The following is a 19,735-nucleotide window of genomic DNA, read 5'->3' as shown; positions in this document are numbered from 1 at the left end:
ACAATCAGAGCTTAATTATTAAAATATTATATTTATGGATTAACCACGCTTATTATAAAACATAAAGCTTTGGTAGGTTTATAAAAACCCAAAACTTGTAACAACAATATGAACAAGAAGATGTTAGGTAAGGAGGCCTATGCTGTCAGTTATTTGTACCTGAATTGCATGTGTTTAATCACATGTGTTTCATCAATTTAAGTTTTCTGTTGCACATCACAATTTTATTTATCTACTACATGGAGCAACTGAGCAGAAAGGAATTCACTCCATGATACGTTTTCATGGAAACTCTTGGAGACATCAATACAAGTCTGTAAAGTGATCTGCCACTGAAACTCAACCTACGTATACAGATGTCCAACTCTAGATGTATGCACATTTAGGGGCACATTTACTAAGCCACGAACGGGCCGAATGCGTCCGATTGCGTTTTTTTCGTAATGATCGGTATATTGCGATTTTTTCGGAAAATTGAAAAAAAATACGAAAAAGTCGCAAAATGTTCGTTTTCAAATCGGATTTTTCCAATTCGGACTCGGATTCGACCCATAGTAAATGTGCCCCTTAGATTGACTTTCTGAGAGCTTTATAAATGAGCCAAACTATGGGGCAACTTATCAAAGTGTGAGATTAGAGCTAACTATAAAAAAAACTCACCCACTTTTTATTCATTCCTATGGGATTTTTAGAAGCTTATTTAAAAATTGTAAAATATAACTTTTATCTATTGCTAAATACACTTCTAAAATCCCCATAGGAATGAATAGAAAGTGGATGAGATTTTCTGTAGTGATCACTTTGATCCTCCCCTTGGTACCGTTTGTATTTCAACGTAAATGCTTCACATTTACAGTTGCACTGTAATACTATTAAAGTTCTTATGTTTTGTCCTTGCTAGAATGAATTGTTTGGATTTTGAACCCCCGCTTCTGAAATGCTTCAGGTGTTATTGATTCAGAGTTCAGTGGGGCGCTAAAGATGCGCTCAATGAAGTCTTTGCAACACACTTTGCTAAAATGATGTATCCGACAGTCAAGAAAGTGTAAATGAACTAAAAATAATAATAAAAAAAAAAAACCCAGAAGGAAATATCATTGGATTCTCTATTTTCATGTTTCTTATATCCAACCCTGGATCTTTTACTAGCATCCTGGCAACATTTCACTGACAAAATAGTTAAGAAAAGAATTAAAAGACTGTAGCCAAAGCATTCCTCAATTGCCCCGAAAAGTCAGCCACAATATAAATACAATTAAGGAAACTGGTATTTTGGTATTTTGGTCTACTTAAGTGAATTTTCAGCTGCTACTTTTATATTGGTGTTTGACATTGTGGCCATAACCATATGCATAAGCACTAATCTCCAACTGAATAAATACAATAGTGTTTTAGTCACCAAAAATGCAACTGAAGTTAAGAGCAATCGTTATTTCTGTTTTTATTCATGCCACCATGGGTACCTGATGGCATAATACTACTTAATATACTGAACATATATATAAAGCAAGGCATTTAATGGGTGCTCAGCAGTATAAGTGGAAATCACAATATTATGTTTTTTTCCAGTTTTGCAAAAACAAAAAGAAGTCGGCGCTTTATTTTTTCATTTATCGAGTACATATGGAGCCGCCGTAAAGTTCGCACGGGCCATTGATGTTTTCGGAAATTACAGGCTATAAAAGCAGAGATAGAAAACAGCACACTTCCCCATATAATATAGCGAATATGTTTATGTTCTAATAGTAAAAAGAGATGGGGCAGAAAAAAAAATAACTTTTAAGGGTTCGCCTTGAACTTCACATTTAATTATACATAATTTCCGTGATTTTAGAATCTGTAACACTGCAGTTGTTGTGCGCCAAATGTTGTTGTAAAGTAAAAACATAAAGGACTTGCAGTTTCTATCCATCAGAAAATGTATAGCCTGAAACTTCCGTATGTTATAGGTGAATTGCAGTGCTGAAGTGCCCTTAGCGCTTACTGCTTTTCCACACAGCCTAAGTGACTGTACTTGGGTCTTTTTATTGTGTGCTGAAAAGATCATTTCCATTCTTCTCTAGGGAAGTCAGGCCTCCTGTAAGCTAGCTTCTTTGTTATGAATATGGAACAGATGGAGATGAATCTATCAGCTCTGCTGGAACAAAAGCACTTACAACCAAGCTCTATTAAATACTCTGCTTTGCTCTTTGATACCAGAAGCTCTTTGTGAACTGCTGTGACGTTCCAGTTCCATAAAACTAGTTCCTTAATAATATCACCTTCACTTGAAAAAGAGTTCTCTCAGATAGATACATTATGCATAGCTGTATTTATTATGGAGAGAACATGTAAAATTCACTATTTATTGCCAAAAACAATGTTCATTAGATAAACAACCTCTGGAATGATCAGTAAAGACAAATGGACATTATTTCTCACATTAGCCAGCACAGCACGTTTGTGTTATATATTTGTGCTTGTGGCTCTATAGCATCTTGATGTAAATGGGAATTCTAGCACATTTTTGAAATACAGAACATACTGTAAAGATTGTTCCCAAGGAGTTTACAGTAAACATGTTTTAAGACTTATAATTACACTTTAGCATGGTTTCTAAAATAAGCCATGGTTGTTTGTGAAACACAAACATAATGCGCTGCATGTTCATGCTACTGAGTTTAATGCTTATCAAGAGCGGACTAAATAAACATGAACAGCTGCCCACCCCCTGAGAAATCTGGTTGATTGCACTGTATTTGGAGATGGAAACAGCTACTTATGCAGTAGGTGCTTGTGTTACAGATTGTACACCAGATTGGGTGACCGTTGTATGCCTCATGTCAAATATCTAAAGGATTACAATATTGATTGGCTTCTTGACTCTAAATGAAAGTCACTTATATTCTGCAGATTAACAGAATATTATTGATGATATGTCCACTCAAAAGAACCTCAAAAGTTGTGAACAAAGTGATCAGCAAGACTCATTGGTTTTATTTTATTTGTGAAATGGTATTGTTTTTTCTTGAGCACCAAATGAACACGTTTTTGAGACATTTAGGATGTGACATTTAGGAAAGTGGTGATTCCATCACTTGAGTTTGCCAATGTGTATAATATTGATAACCCTGCTAGGGCCCTATTCACCGGGTGCTAGTGGGTTGTGGCCACAAACACAAGGCTCTATGGATCTCAGGGGCACTTTTACATCACATTTTTAAAAATGCAGATTTGAGTATAACTATTCATGAAATGCAGCCCTATAGGCAACGATAGGATATGCAGCATTGTTATCCCACAGGGCACTTACAAGCTGACATCCAAGGGGCTACACCATAGTACGTGTTTTGCTGCCAAAGCACCAATTCACCTACAAAACTCGATCCCATAGATCCACATGGTAGCAGATATCATTAAGTTATGTAATTATGCTGGACCTCCTTACCTCACTACATTCAGCTGAGAAATGCACATCATCAGCCACATGTGGTTTTAAAAGTGCAATTATGCTCAAACCCACATTTTGATGATCATACAAATATGATGTAAAAACATCCCGTGTGCCCTTGCCCTTCACTTTAGGTCCTAAATATATGCATGTATAATTACAAGCACAAAGAATATGTTTAACATTTAATAGGTGTGCATAACTGACTAATAAAACATTTATTATATTATATCATACAGCAGCATGCTCCATGGTCTCCAAACTACCACTACAGAACCACTGCTGTAAATTTAGGGCCCAACCACAAAAAAAAATTTCCAGGCTACTTCATCTATAGTCACATTACTGTGTGGGACTGCTATATGATTGTAAACATAAAAGGCTTTTTGTTGCCTCTGGTAAAATGTCACCTGAGGTAACCAGTCTTCCACAAGGAAGCAAAAAACTAGTACAAACTCCCATAATTTTTGTACACTTGTGTTTTCTGAACTAATGAATGTCTCTAAAATGCACTCCAAAATTGATGAACTGCTAAATTGGCCCCAAAATGGTGGTAAGAATGGGCCTGCCTTGTGCCAGTGGCTCTGTGCCACGCCCCTTAGTGCTCTAGCACTTGAGTTCAGGGTCACAGTTCCTCAGGGAATCCATCAGGATTCAGAGAAGCCCAGTAAAACAATAGATTTTTTTTTTTATTAACTCATTTTTGTGCTTCCACTGGGATTTTTATCTGCAAAGCCATGTTTTATGAATAAGATTCCAGAACAAAATAGGATAAAAAGAGTAACCCAAACTGAGCTTGGTTAAGTATAACAATTCTGCCGCTGCCAAATGCAATATGTGTTTTTTGAAATTGAGTATTTTTTGGTGTAGCAAATAATTTGCATATATAGTGAAGGCATTTTATTTATAATATAACAAATATAACAAAAAAATACAAAAAACATAGTATATTTTAAACAATATATAACAGTTGCATGATCTCTAAAATATTCTTTGTCTCTTTGGTAGAACAAAATCAAATTTGCATTACAGTGCTCCCCATGGTAAAATCATTTTGCAGAAAGTTCCAAGTAACTCATCACTGTGAGGTCTAGCTATTCAATTTATCAGAATATATGACTTATCTTTCCGAGAAAGAATATTATTAGAAAATCCACTGCTTACCACTCGTTGTTATCTAGCTGAAATAATCCTTTCACCAAACAAGAGCCTTAAACCCTCTTGACATGTGTAAAATAACTTGACTTTTCGACTCGATACAGAGACGCACAGCACATAACAAGCAATATGGGCACTTGAAAGTTGAATGTGCTGCCACACAGTAAAAGAGATTAAACTTTTAGCAGCTTTTTTTTATTATTATTTTTAGACACGCTGCATACTTTCATGATCCCTTTCCATATTTTTATGATGTATCACTGAAGCTATTAGCATCCATTATCAATGATGACAGACCTTAAATATGACACAGGGGTTCACTATTTAGCCCTTTTCCACAGCTACACAACTTTAGATAAAAGTGTTTTGCTTTTCAAGATTATGCACATCATCATGAATAAAAAAAATATATATTTATATTTAATGAGTATATTCCAGGTAAATATATAAGGATTTTCACAGCAAAGAAGTCAGAGAAGACCTGCCTTTATTAAGGAGACTGGTTAAGCCCTAACAGTAGGAATAAAAAAAAATGTAGGGGATGTGAAGGAATTATCTCTACCTTATGTGAGAAAGTGTACCTATGCCCTGGGGGAAGGATGTGTTCCCAAAGGCCCAAAGTGTACCTATGCCCTGGGGGAGGGATGTGTTCCCAAAGTATTGACTGTAGTTCCTGTTGCCTCTAATCTATAAAAGGGAAGGGAAAACATGACTCTGTATTTTTAGACTTCATTCCATGAAAGTGGTAGATGTGAAGGAAGCCTGAGGAAGAAGATTAGACCCTAAGGTAACCAAGGCCTTTTAGAAATCGGGGGTAAGGGATCTTGTGAAAAATGTGAAAATAGTGGCAGATAGCTCCTGTTATAGAACACCATGTGAGCGTTATATATAAATAGAGATGTAGCGAACTGTTCCCCGGCGAACTAATTCACAAGTTCACTAGTTCACTAATTCGCAAGTTCGCGAACTTTTCGTGTATGTTCGCAATTTGGGTTCACGTGGCGTTTTTCCGCTGCGTTTTTTCTCGGCCTAAAAACGCCACGCAAGCCACACGTGGCGTTTTTCAGCAAATCCAGTTTCCATGGTGGTAATAGTGCGAATTAGCAAGAAACGCCGCGTATTTCCGCTAGGTCTGCCAGCTGCCTTTGCGATTTTACGCAACGCTGTGTCAACAAAGTATTCTTCAGAGAAATTTTTGCCCTTGATCCCCCTCCTGCATGCCACTGACAAGGTCGTGGCACCCTTTAAACAACTTTAAAATTAGTTTTCTGGCCAGAAATGGCTTTTCTAGGTTTTAAAGTTCGCCTTCCCATTGAAGTCTATGGGGTTTGCAAAGTTCGCGAATATTCGCGCTTTTTGGCGTAAGTTTGCGAACGCGTTCTCAAACTTTTTTTTTGAGGTTTGCTATATCCCTATATATAAACAATATGAGATAGAAAGAGGAACTTTTTGGGCCACCAAGGACACTTATTGCAGGGTAGTTCCCCAGATGACATCAAGTTGTAGGGACTTGAGTTGGTCAGACTCAGGGAAATGTTAGTACAGGTATAGGATCCCTTATCCAGAAAAACATTATTCAGAAAATTCTGAATTATGGGAAGGTCATCTCCCATAGGCTTCATTATGAGCAAATAATTCAAATGACTGATGATTAATAAAAAATAATTTTCCTTTTGCTCTATAACAATAAAACAGTACCTTGTACTTGATCCTAACTAAGACATAACTAATCTTTATTAGAGGCAAATCAATCCTATTGGGTTTAATTGATGTTTAAATTAAATTAAATAATAATTGTAGCGTGGAAGGGCAGATACTAGGGTAGGAGCCTAGAAATATATTAAAAAGGCACAGGTTAAGAGTTTTTGTGGCATACGCACCAATTGTACACACAAAAATCTAGTAAGAACATTTTATAGTTTATTGATTCTTTATAGCTCCTTCAGTTCAATATGGCTACAATATTTGTCCAAATTTGTATTTGTTTGACTGGAATTGGGTGTGTGCAGTACGTGCCTGAAATGGTAATGAGCAGAAAGGGTCTGAGCTTGAAAGTCAATCACAAAGCAGATGTTCATGGCAAATTTGACTTCCGTGTTGGAGGCGTAGGATCCAAGAAATAATGCACTTTCTGTATCTGTTCAGTCATTTCTCATACCCTCTTGTATGGAATATGAACTGTTCAACAAATGGCTACTGTGCTGACCAGCACTGTGGGCTGTTCATGTCCCAGATGTGCAACACACCAGAAAACTCAACACTGATTGCTCGATAAGTCTTTAGAATAATTTGACAAAAGAAAGACAAATAGATTTATTGGGCTGGAAAGAAAAAAAAATCCCTTTTGGAAGATAGATTTTCCATGCATCTGGATTCCACACAGCACTTCAACCATGTAAACAGTCAATTTGTTCACTGCCTGAAATTCTAATTGGACCACAATAGAAACACTTGTTAGCAGAGCAGGATGAGAACCTGAGCTTATAAATCTACAGAAGTGACAAATAATCAACTGCCAGATTTATTAACCAGAACTAAGGGGCCGATTTATCAACTGTGTGTAAATTTTACTGAATGGTGACAACAGCTATTTTCCACTCTGGAAAAAATAATTGTGCAAATCCTTTCTCCCTGCATGCAGTTTGCATTGGGAACAAGGCTTTGGATGAGTGAAAGTGCTCAGAGCAGCACCCTATGGCACAGACTGCTGAATGTGAATGTTACCTTATACAGTATATAAAAAAAATTTTGAATATCTCAAATTCAGAATTTTTGCATATGGGTTGAGAATCTCAAACAAAATTTGAAAACTTGAAAAATTCATACTGACTAAATAGTTCAAATTTTTGCCTAGGACAGCTCCCATTGACTTCTACATGACCTCCTAAGCTGTTTACACTTTACAAGTTTTAAATATTGAAAATGTGCGTTTTAAACCATTATTCAAATTCAAGATTTTTTAATATTTCTATATTTTCATTAAAGGGATTCTGTCATGATCTTATGGTATAATTTTAAATTTATTGTATTTTTTTTTTTATTTAACAATATTGGTGTGTAGGCGCCATCTTAGTGCATTGTGCCTGAGTCTGAGCTTTCAGAAGGAGCCAGCGCTACACAGTAGAACTGCTTTCAGTTTCTCCTACTCAATGTAACTGAAGGAGCCATGACTTGGTTGAGCCGAACTTGGATTTTTACAATTGAGTGCTATTCTCATATTTACCAGTAGGCGGGGCATAGCATATACAGGTGTCAGGAAGCTGCTATCTTGCAACCTTCCCATTGTTCTGCTGATTGGCTGCTGGGAGGGGGGAAGGGAGGGGGTGACATCACTCCAACTTGCAGTGCAGCAGTAAAGTGTGACTGAAGTTTATCATAAGTGCTATTACCTGACACATTTTGTAAAAAACAGTTTTCCCCTGACTCACTTTAAAAACAAATTAGTGAACATAAAAACCAATAGAAATGACTTTATATTGCTAATCGTGGAATAAATTAGGGTCTCAGTAACTAAAGGAAGATACTTTTTTTTTATTTTGACAGGTTCTCCACATCCGCTATGGAATATTGCATTAGACACCCGTGTATAATGGTGCAGAATTTGCTAAACTGACTGCAATCTTCCCAACTGAGGTCAGGACTGGAAAAGCTAGATCTTAGAGCACATCAAGGCAGATTGTTAACGTGACTTTCAAGTTGTTACACAGATAAAATCAATTTTCTGGCTTTGTACCACAGTAGAATTGTTATTTTATATCCAGCTAAAGAAATTGCAGATCAAGCAAGAGCACAAAATGTCACTAAATATCCTAATGAGACTTAGGTCTCCAGACATTAATTAAACATTCATCTTCCCGATTCCAAAGAGACTGCATTTACAAGGTGGCTCTTTCTTACATTATAATGTATTTAGCAACAGTGAGAAGAAGAGAAAACAAGAACATGCACTATAGAAACTGAATATCCAGACCCAGATTTGTTGGAAAGCCCTTGATCTAGGGCAGCAAATCATCAGGGAAGAAGGCCTAGCTTATACTTATGGCTCATGGGCCACACCTTTGAATTAATGAAACACATTGGGAACAGGGAAGGAGAATTAAAGTGGTGTTATCAGGTTCCCTTGTGTTATCAGGTACAAGGGAAGATGCAAAAGTTGCATGCTTGCCCTAAAGGTAGAGTCCTGCAATGGGTCAGGGTTACCCCAGGTTACCTGCAAGGAAAGAGGGTACCGTGTGGGTTGCAGGTAGGATTTTCAGATGCAGGTATAGATGTTGGTCAGCGGATTGGGGTCTTATCCATATTTCTTATATTATATTACCTATATTATCTATATTTTACTCCTTTTACCCCCCCCCCCCCCCGTCCACTCCTGAAGATGTCACTTCCAGTTTGCAGCAACAAACTATGCATTCCTATGTAATGGTGGGCAGCAGATTGTGAATTGGATTGCAGATAAGGCAGTTGCAGGTTGGATTGTGTAACGGGTCAAAATTGGAGCTGCCACCCTCCTGAACCAACTGGCACATCTGAGTGTGATTCATCTGAAGACACTGAAGATTGAGGCACAATGGTGCTTGGTGCCAAAACCCATGAGTGCAAAGAATGTTGGTTGTAATAAATACATAGACTTATGTGATATGTTGCCTTTACATAGACTAAATTAAATGCAAAGGCATACAGCTTATAGAGGTTTCTAGATTATATTGCTAGAGCAACTGTGGCAGCTCCTCCAATATAAAGATAACAAAGAAGCCATTTGCAGACAAGGATAAAGGCTACCATTATTAATAATATAATAATAAGTAAAACTGGTTGACAAAAAGGTGGTTAAAAAAACAGAATGGAAAAAATGGCAAATAACCACACACTAATAAAATAGTAAATTGATTTAAGTAAAAAAAAAAAAGAAAAGTCAAGTTTAAACCATGACAAAACCACCTCTATTGCTGCTAATACAGATAAAAGAGTGTGGAATTTAAGCTACCCCCTTTCAGCAAAGTACAGGTTCTGTTAGGTAACATGTGAAGCAGTTTTGTATTAAACAATGTAAGCCATACAAGGCATGTTGTAGTTGAACGCTCTGTATGGTAGGCTAGACAGTCACCTCTGACGGTTCTGTTGATTAACCTCTCTCAGATTTCTTTTCATAGAATTAAATTGTCTTGCGCCTCCAATGTATAATTTTATCAAGGATACAACAAATTATGCCTACAAAGAACCCCTGAGCTCAGCTGCAATATACTGTAAAATGTGCTTTTGTGTTTTCCTTCTCTCCAATAAATTGTTGAAACTGTTAATCTTATCAAAGTATCCATAATAACCGTTTGGCTCCTTATGACAGTTAAGTGAAGAAAATGTCTTCCAGAAAGTACTTTGGCAGTCAGTCTGCTTGTTATTAAACCTGGAAAAACATTTATGACTACTATAGATTACTAATTCCACATTTAATGCACGGACGTGACAGATACTAATTTATACGGTTTTGCTTCAGCTAGCACTAGCTATTGTTAAATAGAGCTTAATGTGATATCCTAGAGCTGCATTCCTTTCAGCAAAGCTACCACAGGTGCAGTCAGACTCTCTAGTAATTCTATATATATGCGGCCTTTGAAATAAAAACATATGTATTCATAGTTTCAAAACATTTGAAGAAAGTTTAGTAATTTAAAACGGACACTCATTCATTATGCTCAACTGGTTTGGTCTAGAGCCAAAATATGAAGACATTTTGATTATTTTAGACCTTCATCTTGCTTAAAAAAACTCTAAGAAAAAGAAAGACAAACACAAAATATACGGCCACAACATAAAATAAAAATGAATATCTTGACAAGTAGTCAGCCATTAAAGGGTTGCTAACAACACCCCCAAAATGAAATGGTTTTACATAATATTAGATTTTAATACATGGGTTGTATAAAGTTTAGATAGCAACTCTAGATATGGATCACTGCACACCTCTGGTCTATTTATGGAAAATTTGACCACAGCTAAACCCTCCAGCCTAACACATTTTGCGCACTTACTATGTAGTTAATCCACCCCCTTATTAATTTTGCAGCATACTGTATCTCAGTATATCTCCTGTACTACTTGTATCGTGGTGGCCAGAACTATGAATTTATTATTTAACTGCTAGCTCCTGCTGATATTAAATGTTCATATTACTACATGCATTGTGAACAGGCAATAATCAAATCTTTCTTACTACTTAAATCCCAGACAAAATAAAATGACTTTAGAAAGGCATTTATTAATGAGATTTATTATTAGTAATAACCACTGTTAAAGCACGATTTAGTATTTTTATACCAACAATTGTTTTTTTTTCACATCTGCCCATATTAAACTTCTCGCTATATACACATGATGATGAGTTTCAAACTATTGTATATCATACATTCTTTCTATGCCTTAGATCGGTGTTTTTAAGAATGTTATGTTTCCAGCCTCCTTGGAAGTTCACAATTTTGTTAGAACCCTGTTAGCACAGAACAATATTATACTGAGATATATAAAAATATTGGCGCATCAGGAATTTGGCAATATTTCTAAAACTATCTAGGGCAGAAAACAAGTTTTCACCTCAAATATTTGACCCACAGTTTGGGAATCATGGTCTTCACTCATTCCATTCCTTCCTGTACAAAATGGCTCCTAGGTCAGATTAACAAATATATTTCTTTAAATTCGGTTGGTATTCATTTATGAGCACATAACACAATGGCAAAGGTTTTTTCATGTAAGTTCCCAAGCATCCAATCTTAAAGACCAGTTATCCATCTACTCTAAAGAAGCTCAAGATAGTTGTTCAAGGAAATTAAGTAATTTACAAAAAATACCTCTTGGTGGCTACACATTTTCTTATATGATAAATTATATATATATATATTTCGTATATCATTAAAAACCTGTCAGATCTACATATATGTTAAACAAAATAAGGATTCCCTTCTTTAGACCTCAATTATGGCTTTAGATCACAACACAAAAGTATGTCTTCTTAGCAAAGAAGTTAACCAAGTCAGCTCAGCTATGCTGAACCTAGTCTTGATGTTAAATGAACTAATTCACTTGACCTTTCCCTGCCTCACATCGTTCTTGCATGGATGACAGCTCAACTTCTCTCTTTGGACTATAGAGCGTTATGGGTCACACAGGTGTCTTGTCACACAACCAGATAAAATAGGCCTCCTACAATGAATGCAAAGCATTTTATCACTCTAAAAGCACTGTATCAATACTGATTTCTGAGGTCAGATTCGGGGGCCATGTATTGGGATTAAAAGAGGCTTAACTCCAACATTTTTCTGTCTGGATGAAAAATAATCTACACAGTTGCAAGAATATGGGATTTTCTTTTTTATGTATTAAACAGATTAACTTTTTAAATCCAGGTAAACTGTAACACAAATACAAATAGAGAAACCTGATAACCCATTCTTTTCAAGAAAGTAGGAAGGGTAGTATTAGTGCATATTATTATAAAAACCTGTGCTTTACTGAAAGTCAGTAGCTGTTTCAAGACATTCTAAGGTTTCTACTTTATAGAATTAACTTCAATAAACATTATTAGTTAAAGCTCCTGCTACAGGCAAGGAAGCACGAAAACAAACACAGGACATGACTGAAAGTGAATTTAATGAATAGAATGGTCTCAAAATAAAAATAGCCCATTCTTTAAATATGAATATTACTTTTATATTTAACATAACTTTTATAGCATAATACACAATCAACCAACACCAAAACAAGCATGCCTTATATGAATATATACATAATGTGCACTTAGGGTCACTTATCAAAGTGTGAAATTAGAGTTTACCACAGGAAAGCTCACCCACTTTCTATTAAATCCTATAGCAGTTTTAGAAATGTATTTATCAATGGAATAAATTTAGAGTTCACCATCTAATAATTACACTTTTAAAAAACTTATAGGAAAGAGTAGAAAGTGGATGAGTTATTCTGAGGTAATCGCCCCTAAGTAGCATAATTAGTAGTTTGGGTAGAATTTTCTCACCACACATTGATAAATATGCCTGTTGCAAAATTCTGGAGTAAACTATGGCTCATTCACAATTGGTTGGTGTTCAAATGGCACATAATGATGAGCAAATCTGTCCTGTTTTCACAAAACTGTGAAAAATTTGCGAAATGCAAGAAATTACATGCAGACCAATTTTTTTTTTGTGACGCTGCATTTTTTTGTAACACATGCATCATTTTTTTTAAACACAAGTAACTTTTTTTTGCCACATGGCAAGTTTTTGTTCCACAGAGAATATTTGCGCCCCTTTGGCGAAAGGATCTGCCAAAGCCCAATTGCAGAAATTCACCACGAATTCATGCCTGGTGAAAAATTTTGCACACCACTAATGGCACATAATTGTGCCTAGCCAAATGTCATACACAAATGTCTTTTGACCTATACTATAATAGGGCTGTGCAGCAATTTGCTCTTTGTATCTCCTTTAGTGCATCTGACACAAGGAGCTACGTGTGCTGTTGCAAGGGGACATGAGCTGCTAAACCAATTGAATTGTAGGTAATTAAAGAATGTGTAAATTACTGTATGTCTCGTCATTTTCAATCCCTTCTCTTGCACATGCAACTTGCACTCACTTGCACAACAATTATGTGTGGGTCTACAAAAAGTTAACATGCTCCAAACCTAGCAAGGCATAATTTTTATAGACCAACACCCAACTGGCCCATTTCTGATGTCAGCAAAGGGGTGAGGCATCACAGGGTTATGTCTATAAATACTGACAGCTGGAAGAGCATAATTTAGTCATGGACAGGGTGGGTAGAAGGAAGAGTTTGGCCCTGAACCCACCAGCGGGTAGCCCTGAATGTGGTGAGTGCCGTTACAATGAATTTCTGGGCAGTGGCATTGCAACGTGGGGAAAAACATGGTGAACTGCACTACTGTACTAAATGAGCCCCAACGTCTCTGAGATTTAATTGGTGGGGATTTGTACAATCAAGGATTTGAACATCAAGGATCTGGTAAGAAAAATATTTTCAAAGTGCTCTTCTAAGCACCTTTGCTATTTGCATTTATTTTTTTCGAGTTTCAAACTTAAACTGCTAATATAATGAAACTTAAACAGTGTCACCAGCTGAGCAGTTCTGCCAACCGTCCCACAGTCAGGATACATTTTTTAGCCAAAAAGAAGAAACTCTTATAATGTTGCTCAGCTTAGGAAAACCAAAGAAAACTCATCTGACATGAGAGAGGAAAAGACAACTGTAGGATCTAATGTATAGCCATATGCAGTAAAGGTTTTTTATACTATGAGGCCCCAGGCAAAGGTTGCCAGACGATACTATTTTAACTCTAACTTTAGAGATTTCCCATGTTTATTATTCAATGGGCTAAAAATATTTTATATTGAACTATGCATTTATTTATATACACACAACTCAACACTGCATGGAGAGATAGAGCCTTACTGATTTATGCAGAACTGCATCTCTGATAATACATTATTAAAGACACTGTATTTCCCCAAAGCAGTCTAATTGATAGCATCGGTTTAAATAGAAATAAAAGAAACTTGGGTTCAAAACTAAGATAGAAAGCAGCCAAATGGGTACTCACATATATAATAATATTCCCGTCCTGGTCTGAATTCAAACCCTAATGAGAAGGGTGTGAAGAGCTGAAATTTTTCGGAAAACTTTAGAGGTCCATTAGAGGAGTGAGGGCGATTGCATTCCCATCTCTTGAAGCCTTTGGATGTATGATCACAGGAGCTGTAACCATCGAAATTCACCATGTACAGAACATAGCGCTCAGTTTTATCTTCTGGAACCGAGTCTTCATAATGAGGACAGAACACGTCTAGGTAGTCGTTGATACAGACATCGATGTTGTAGTCACCTCTCATGAACCTGTGAACACAGAAAGGTTTCATTCATAAATTGTTATCCCATTGTATTACCTAAGTGAACAAAGATAAAATTAATGAATATTTTAATATATTGTGTTGTATTTATCTGCGCCTATATAGTAGATTGTAAGCCCTTGTTGGCAGGGCCCATATTACCTACTGTATTGGTCTGTCAGTCTGTCATTACATTATGTACAGTGCTGTGAAACGTTAAACGTTAAACAATAATAATTATCTATATACATAGTTAATATATCCTGCTTTATTTTACCACTTCAAAAAATTTTCATACTGGGTATGAAGAAGAGAAATTCAGGCCACTATTAAAGGTAACATAAAAATATGAAAAGTATTCATTTGATTTCACATTTCAGTGATTTGTATCCAGCAGAGTAAAAAAACACAGCAGCATCTATTATCAAAGTTCTAATTTCAGTCTTGGGTTTGATTATCTCTTCTAGCATCTTCAGAACATTTTTATTTGTTGAATAAATCAACACTTTCCAATGTCTTAAAGGAAAATGAAACTTGGTATTTTTTTTTGAAGTCTAAAGAATATCAGATTATTTTACGTATTCTTGAAAGCAGGTACCGCTCACACAGGTCTTAAAGTTCCATTTTTAAAGCTTTATTATCAAGGCAAGATTATTTTACGTGATATCGTTATATATACAACATGGTATGGGGCCACCAGGGTAAGTGTTTGAATGGGAGAAATACGCCAGTATATAAATCAGGTAATAAAACCAATTTTAAAAACATTACAAAAATGAGGAATAAAACATTGCCCCTACTTTATGAATACTGGATATTCTTTCATTGCGGCAACAACGAAATGGAAAAGGGGTCTTACATAACAACGTGAAATATGAGTAAAAACACTGAGTAGCCTTAGTGAGAGAGCCGTGCATGTATACAGGAATATATCCATTTCACCCTTTTGTCATCAACTTTTCTATACTGTTGAGTCTAGAATGCATCTATTCATGAACTTTATATTTTTACATCTGCCTTGAGAATAGAAATGCCTTTTTTTAGCCATATAAAAAACATACAAATATATTCACGATAACAAGTCCGTTTTCACCTATTTCCTGTGATTTATGACGTTACGACAGCCATGTTTATTTTTTAACACACTGCTGGCACTCATTCCTCAAGAAACATGCAAAGCAAGTATAGCATTTACAAGAAACATAGAAGCACTGCCGTTAGTCTGCCAAACTACACAGAAAGGGATCTGCAGTTTTATGATAAAAGGATTCTGGGATATGAATTAATAGTGCTACGGTTAACCTGACAGCTTTGAATGCGAGCCAGATGAGTGTTGTAGCCCAAGGTGCTAGCCCAAATGGATTTTCCCTTTAATTATTATAAAGCATTTTCAGACATGCAACAGAGGAGGATTAGCAAGTGTCATTCTGTGACATCTGACACTGATGTGCTTTGAATGATAAATTAGCATTTATACACGCAAGCCCACCCTGGTGCTTTGGGAAAAGAAAAATAACATGAAAAATAGTGGTGACAAGATGCTGCCTTTGCAGCAGAACAAGAAATCTTTATGTAAAAGACATGGGGGAAAAAAAAGAAACATCACAACTGGTAATTATATTTCAAAAATGTGATTAAAGATGTACTATGTTTTACTAACTCATAGACAGCGAATTACCTAAACTTCAAGGTTTATTCTACGGCAACAGACGTTTGGTGTTTACCATTCTTAGAGTAATATCATGTGTGCAAAGTTCAGCTCGAAGTTAATGAAACACAAAACTTATTAGATGAACCACAGACACCAGGAATGATATGTTTTATGTAATGTATTGTTCAAAGCAAGTTCAGAATCCATCACATGAAATTGATGATACAATAACCTCTGCTCGGTGACCTCCCCTGCTTTCAGCTAATTGATCTTCCTCCACTGCTAGTCACAATGATAAAGCTGAAGTATAAACTGTGAGATGAAAGGGGTCGTGACATATTCCCATTTGAGAGTTGACATCTGCAAGTTTTCTAATGTTCAGCCTTTATAAAGAGGTGCAGACATTTCTTCTGAAACATTAGGGCCTTAGCATTAGCTCTAAGTTATTATTATTATTATCCTTTATACAGTGCTTCATATGTTATAAATAAACCGTGCCTAACATTTATGTAAGATAAAGAGCTATTTTCCATGCACTCATAAATTTGAACGAATGCTGAAGACCTTTACATGATTGGATAGCTCTATTGAATGTGGCGATGCTCCTATAGGACAAGTTTTAGTCATAACTATTTCCTACCTCAGTGTATCAATGTTTGAAATGGGCAGGCCCAGAGCCACCTTGGGGCCAGTTAGACCATAATAAACTTCACAAGGCTAGACTTACATATAGTCAACAAGAGGATTAGAGCATACCAACAGTCTCCCCTCAGGTCATTTACTGTAAGCAAGAAAACCAGATGTTTTAGATTCTGTGTTTGTTGAATCACAGAAAATATAATAGTTGGCTATGAAGGTTGTGATGAAGTTATCCATTTCTGTTGGAACTGTCGTTGTTCCAACTGTGTGACTACTGCTCGATCGCTTTGGAATAGTAAAATGCCAGTTAATTCTGTATGTGGTGTTATTCCTTTAAACACAACATCTAATAGATGAAACTCATTGGTATGTGTTGAGGGTCATCTGCCTAGTAGTAGATAGAAGTGTCCTTTTCATGCAATTGCCTCTGACTTCAGGAAATGGCTTTATATTACCTTTACTAAAGGAAAATCATACCCCTGAATAATGTAGATCTCTATAAAGACATATTGCATAAAACAGCCCATATGTGAAACCCTGCCTCATCTAGATAAAACAGCTGTATAAAAATATACTTTTTTAGTAGTATGTGCCATTGGTTAATCCTAAATAAAAAATAGCCATTTTAAGTATTCAGAACCGCCCCCTGGGATCATACGATTTACAGTGCACACATATAAACCAAGGGCACATCAGCAACCACATCAGTTCTGCCTTTTATTCCCACACTTCTTCCTATTACAATTAGAGCCGCATTATTTCCTGTCAGGTGATCTCTAAAGGAAGCACACAGACCCACACAAAATGGTGGCTCAAGGGAAATTATGTAAAAAGGCAAAGTTCACTGATATTTGTATTCCAGTTTGGCAAGATTCTTTAATAGGTCACTTAATGTGATATAAGCTATCAGTTGGTTAAGTACTAATTATGGAGGTATATTTTTTTCAAGAGTAACCTGCCTTTACTGTTGGTATCTGGGTCCTATCCAAATTCTCACGTAGGCACTGAACTAAATGTGAATTCCAAGTCATAAGTAGCTTTCATGCTCCAAGTTGCCAATTGCTGGTTTAATATTCCCACCTTGGCAAAAACAGGTCACTATTACTAATAATATAAATTAACTAATTTACTGGAAAAGAAATTTACCTTGCCCAAGTTATGAATGTATCTTGTGGGTCTGTGCTTATTTATTATACAGACCTTTGCTTAAATCTATTTGTTGATTTAGCATAACTTTTATTGAAAGCACACTATTCTCGTAAATAGAAAACACCGTATGCATCATTCGGTTTGTATTTTTAGTGTTTTATGTTTGCATACTTACCTAATGACAGGAAATTTGATTTCTTCAAGCAGTCTTTTGCTGATTCATACTTACAACACGACTGCTGTGTTTATGAAATTATAGTCATGAAGAATGAGAAGCTGTTTTTACACATTTCATCTCATCTGTATTCTGGGAGAGATAGAATGATTTTAGTGCCTACTAAAGCGTTATGGATATAGAAAACAAGTCTGCGTTCAGGGCTCAGACTTGCTTCCTTTAGGTGTCACTGCTTGATAAGGCCAAATAGTCATTCTACCATGTTTTAAAGCATTGACCATTGGATGGCAACAGAAGCAATAATTACTGAAATGTAAAATATTGTGATTTATGTCCAGTTTTTTTTTGTTTTGTTTTTTTGCCAGTTATATACAAAATGACAGCTGACAAACTACAGAAAACCTTAATATTTCAAAATGTGCCAAATCAATTTGCTTATGCCTATATCTCGGGCCTCCTGTCCTTCATATTAAAGCTCATCATCAACACAACGTGATTCCAATGTTGTCACAAAAATATGTCATCAACAGGGTAAAACTGTATTCTCAGCAAGACAAATTAAGCTTAGTTTATTGCACTTTAATGTAAAGTAAATCAAAATACCCATAAGTGGCTCAACAGTGCTAATATAGCAAAGAATTGCACTCAAGTGACATGCCCACATTTTGCCTTGTTTCCAGGGACAATGTGGCACCAGGTAAGTGCATCACAAGGAATAAAAAAGTATAATAGGCATATTTTACATCCTTGGTTCTTTCCCCTTATCCTGGTGGCAAAGATAAGAATCACTCACAGATACATGGATTAATATATATTTATATATATACAAGGAAGAGTGGAGCACACCCTATAGAGGTTTAAATGCCTTGGGTGCCGCACACACAAGGACTTAACAATAAAGTGAATTTTTTTTTTATATAATATAAATATATATATATATATATATATATATATATATATATATATATATATAGTATGTTGCAAGAAGACAGGCACTCACGTATAAGTAGGTCCAAGGGAGCCTTTGAGAAAGGCTGTGGATGCAGCCGAAACGTTAGATGTTGATTTGAATAAAACTCCTATATTTTCTTAAGACCTGTGAGTGCGGACTCTCTCTACAGCTATATATATATATATATATAGTAGAAGTACTTAATTATATAAATATATTTATATGTCTAAATAATATATTTAAGTTTTTTTAAATTATTAAATGAATTTTCTTTTATTTTAGTAAGACCATTTTATGCCTGATTAATAATATATATATCCATAGAAGAATGTAAATAGTAGCTTGATTGTTGCTTGGCCTCCTTACAAGATAGTGATAACTAAGGTTGGAGTTCTTCCGCAGCAAAGAAAGGTTATATTACTCTTTGTTGTGCTGTCTGATTCCCTTACTGAGAATTCCAATAATAGTATCAAAGCATTACATGAAGGCATTTATGCCATCAATCCCAATTTTATGTAATAACAAATAGGCTTAGGCTTGTGATTTGGCACATTCAGTCAATAAACATTTGCTTATGTGGTTTTCAGTTTCTGCAGTAAGAGCAGAAGACATACAATATGCAAAAATCATCTGACATTTCCCAAAGTAGGAACGCTAACATCATACTCAGAATTTAATGCCTATGCTC

At 35.8% G+C, this 19,735-nt stretch overlaps 1 protein-coding gene across 2 annotated transcripts in view; it reads right to left on the bottom strand.

Moving 5' to 3' along the window:
• efna5 (ephrin A5) overlaps positions 1 to 19,735 on the bottom strand; it is a 257,725-nt gene that overhangs the window by 20,111 nt on the left and 217,879 nt on the right. For both annotated transcript variants that reach the window (XM_012962281.3, NM_001016422.2), the window contains exon 2: positions 14,196 to 14,488. In XM_012962281.3, the coding sequence (XP_012817735.1) occupies positions 14,196 to 14,488 (293 nt within the window). The remainder of the gene's footprint in view (positions 1 to 14,195; positions 14,489 to 19,735) is intronic.

The sequence above is a fragment of the Xenopus tropicalis genome, chromosome 1 (assembly GCF_000004195.4).
Source record: "Xenopus tropicalis strain Nigerian chromosome 1, UCB_Xtro_10.0, whole genome shotgun sequence".
NCBI lineage: Eukaryota > Metazoa > Chordata > Amphibia > Anura > Pipidae > Xenopus > Xenopus tropicalis.
Note: the sequence above shows the minus strand (reverse complement) of the source record. Positions and strands in the feature narration are given on the sequence as shown.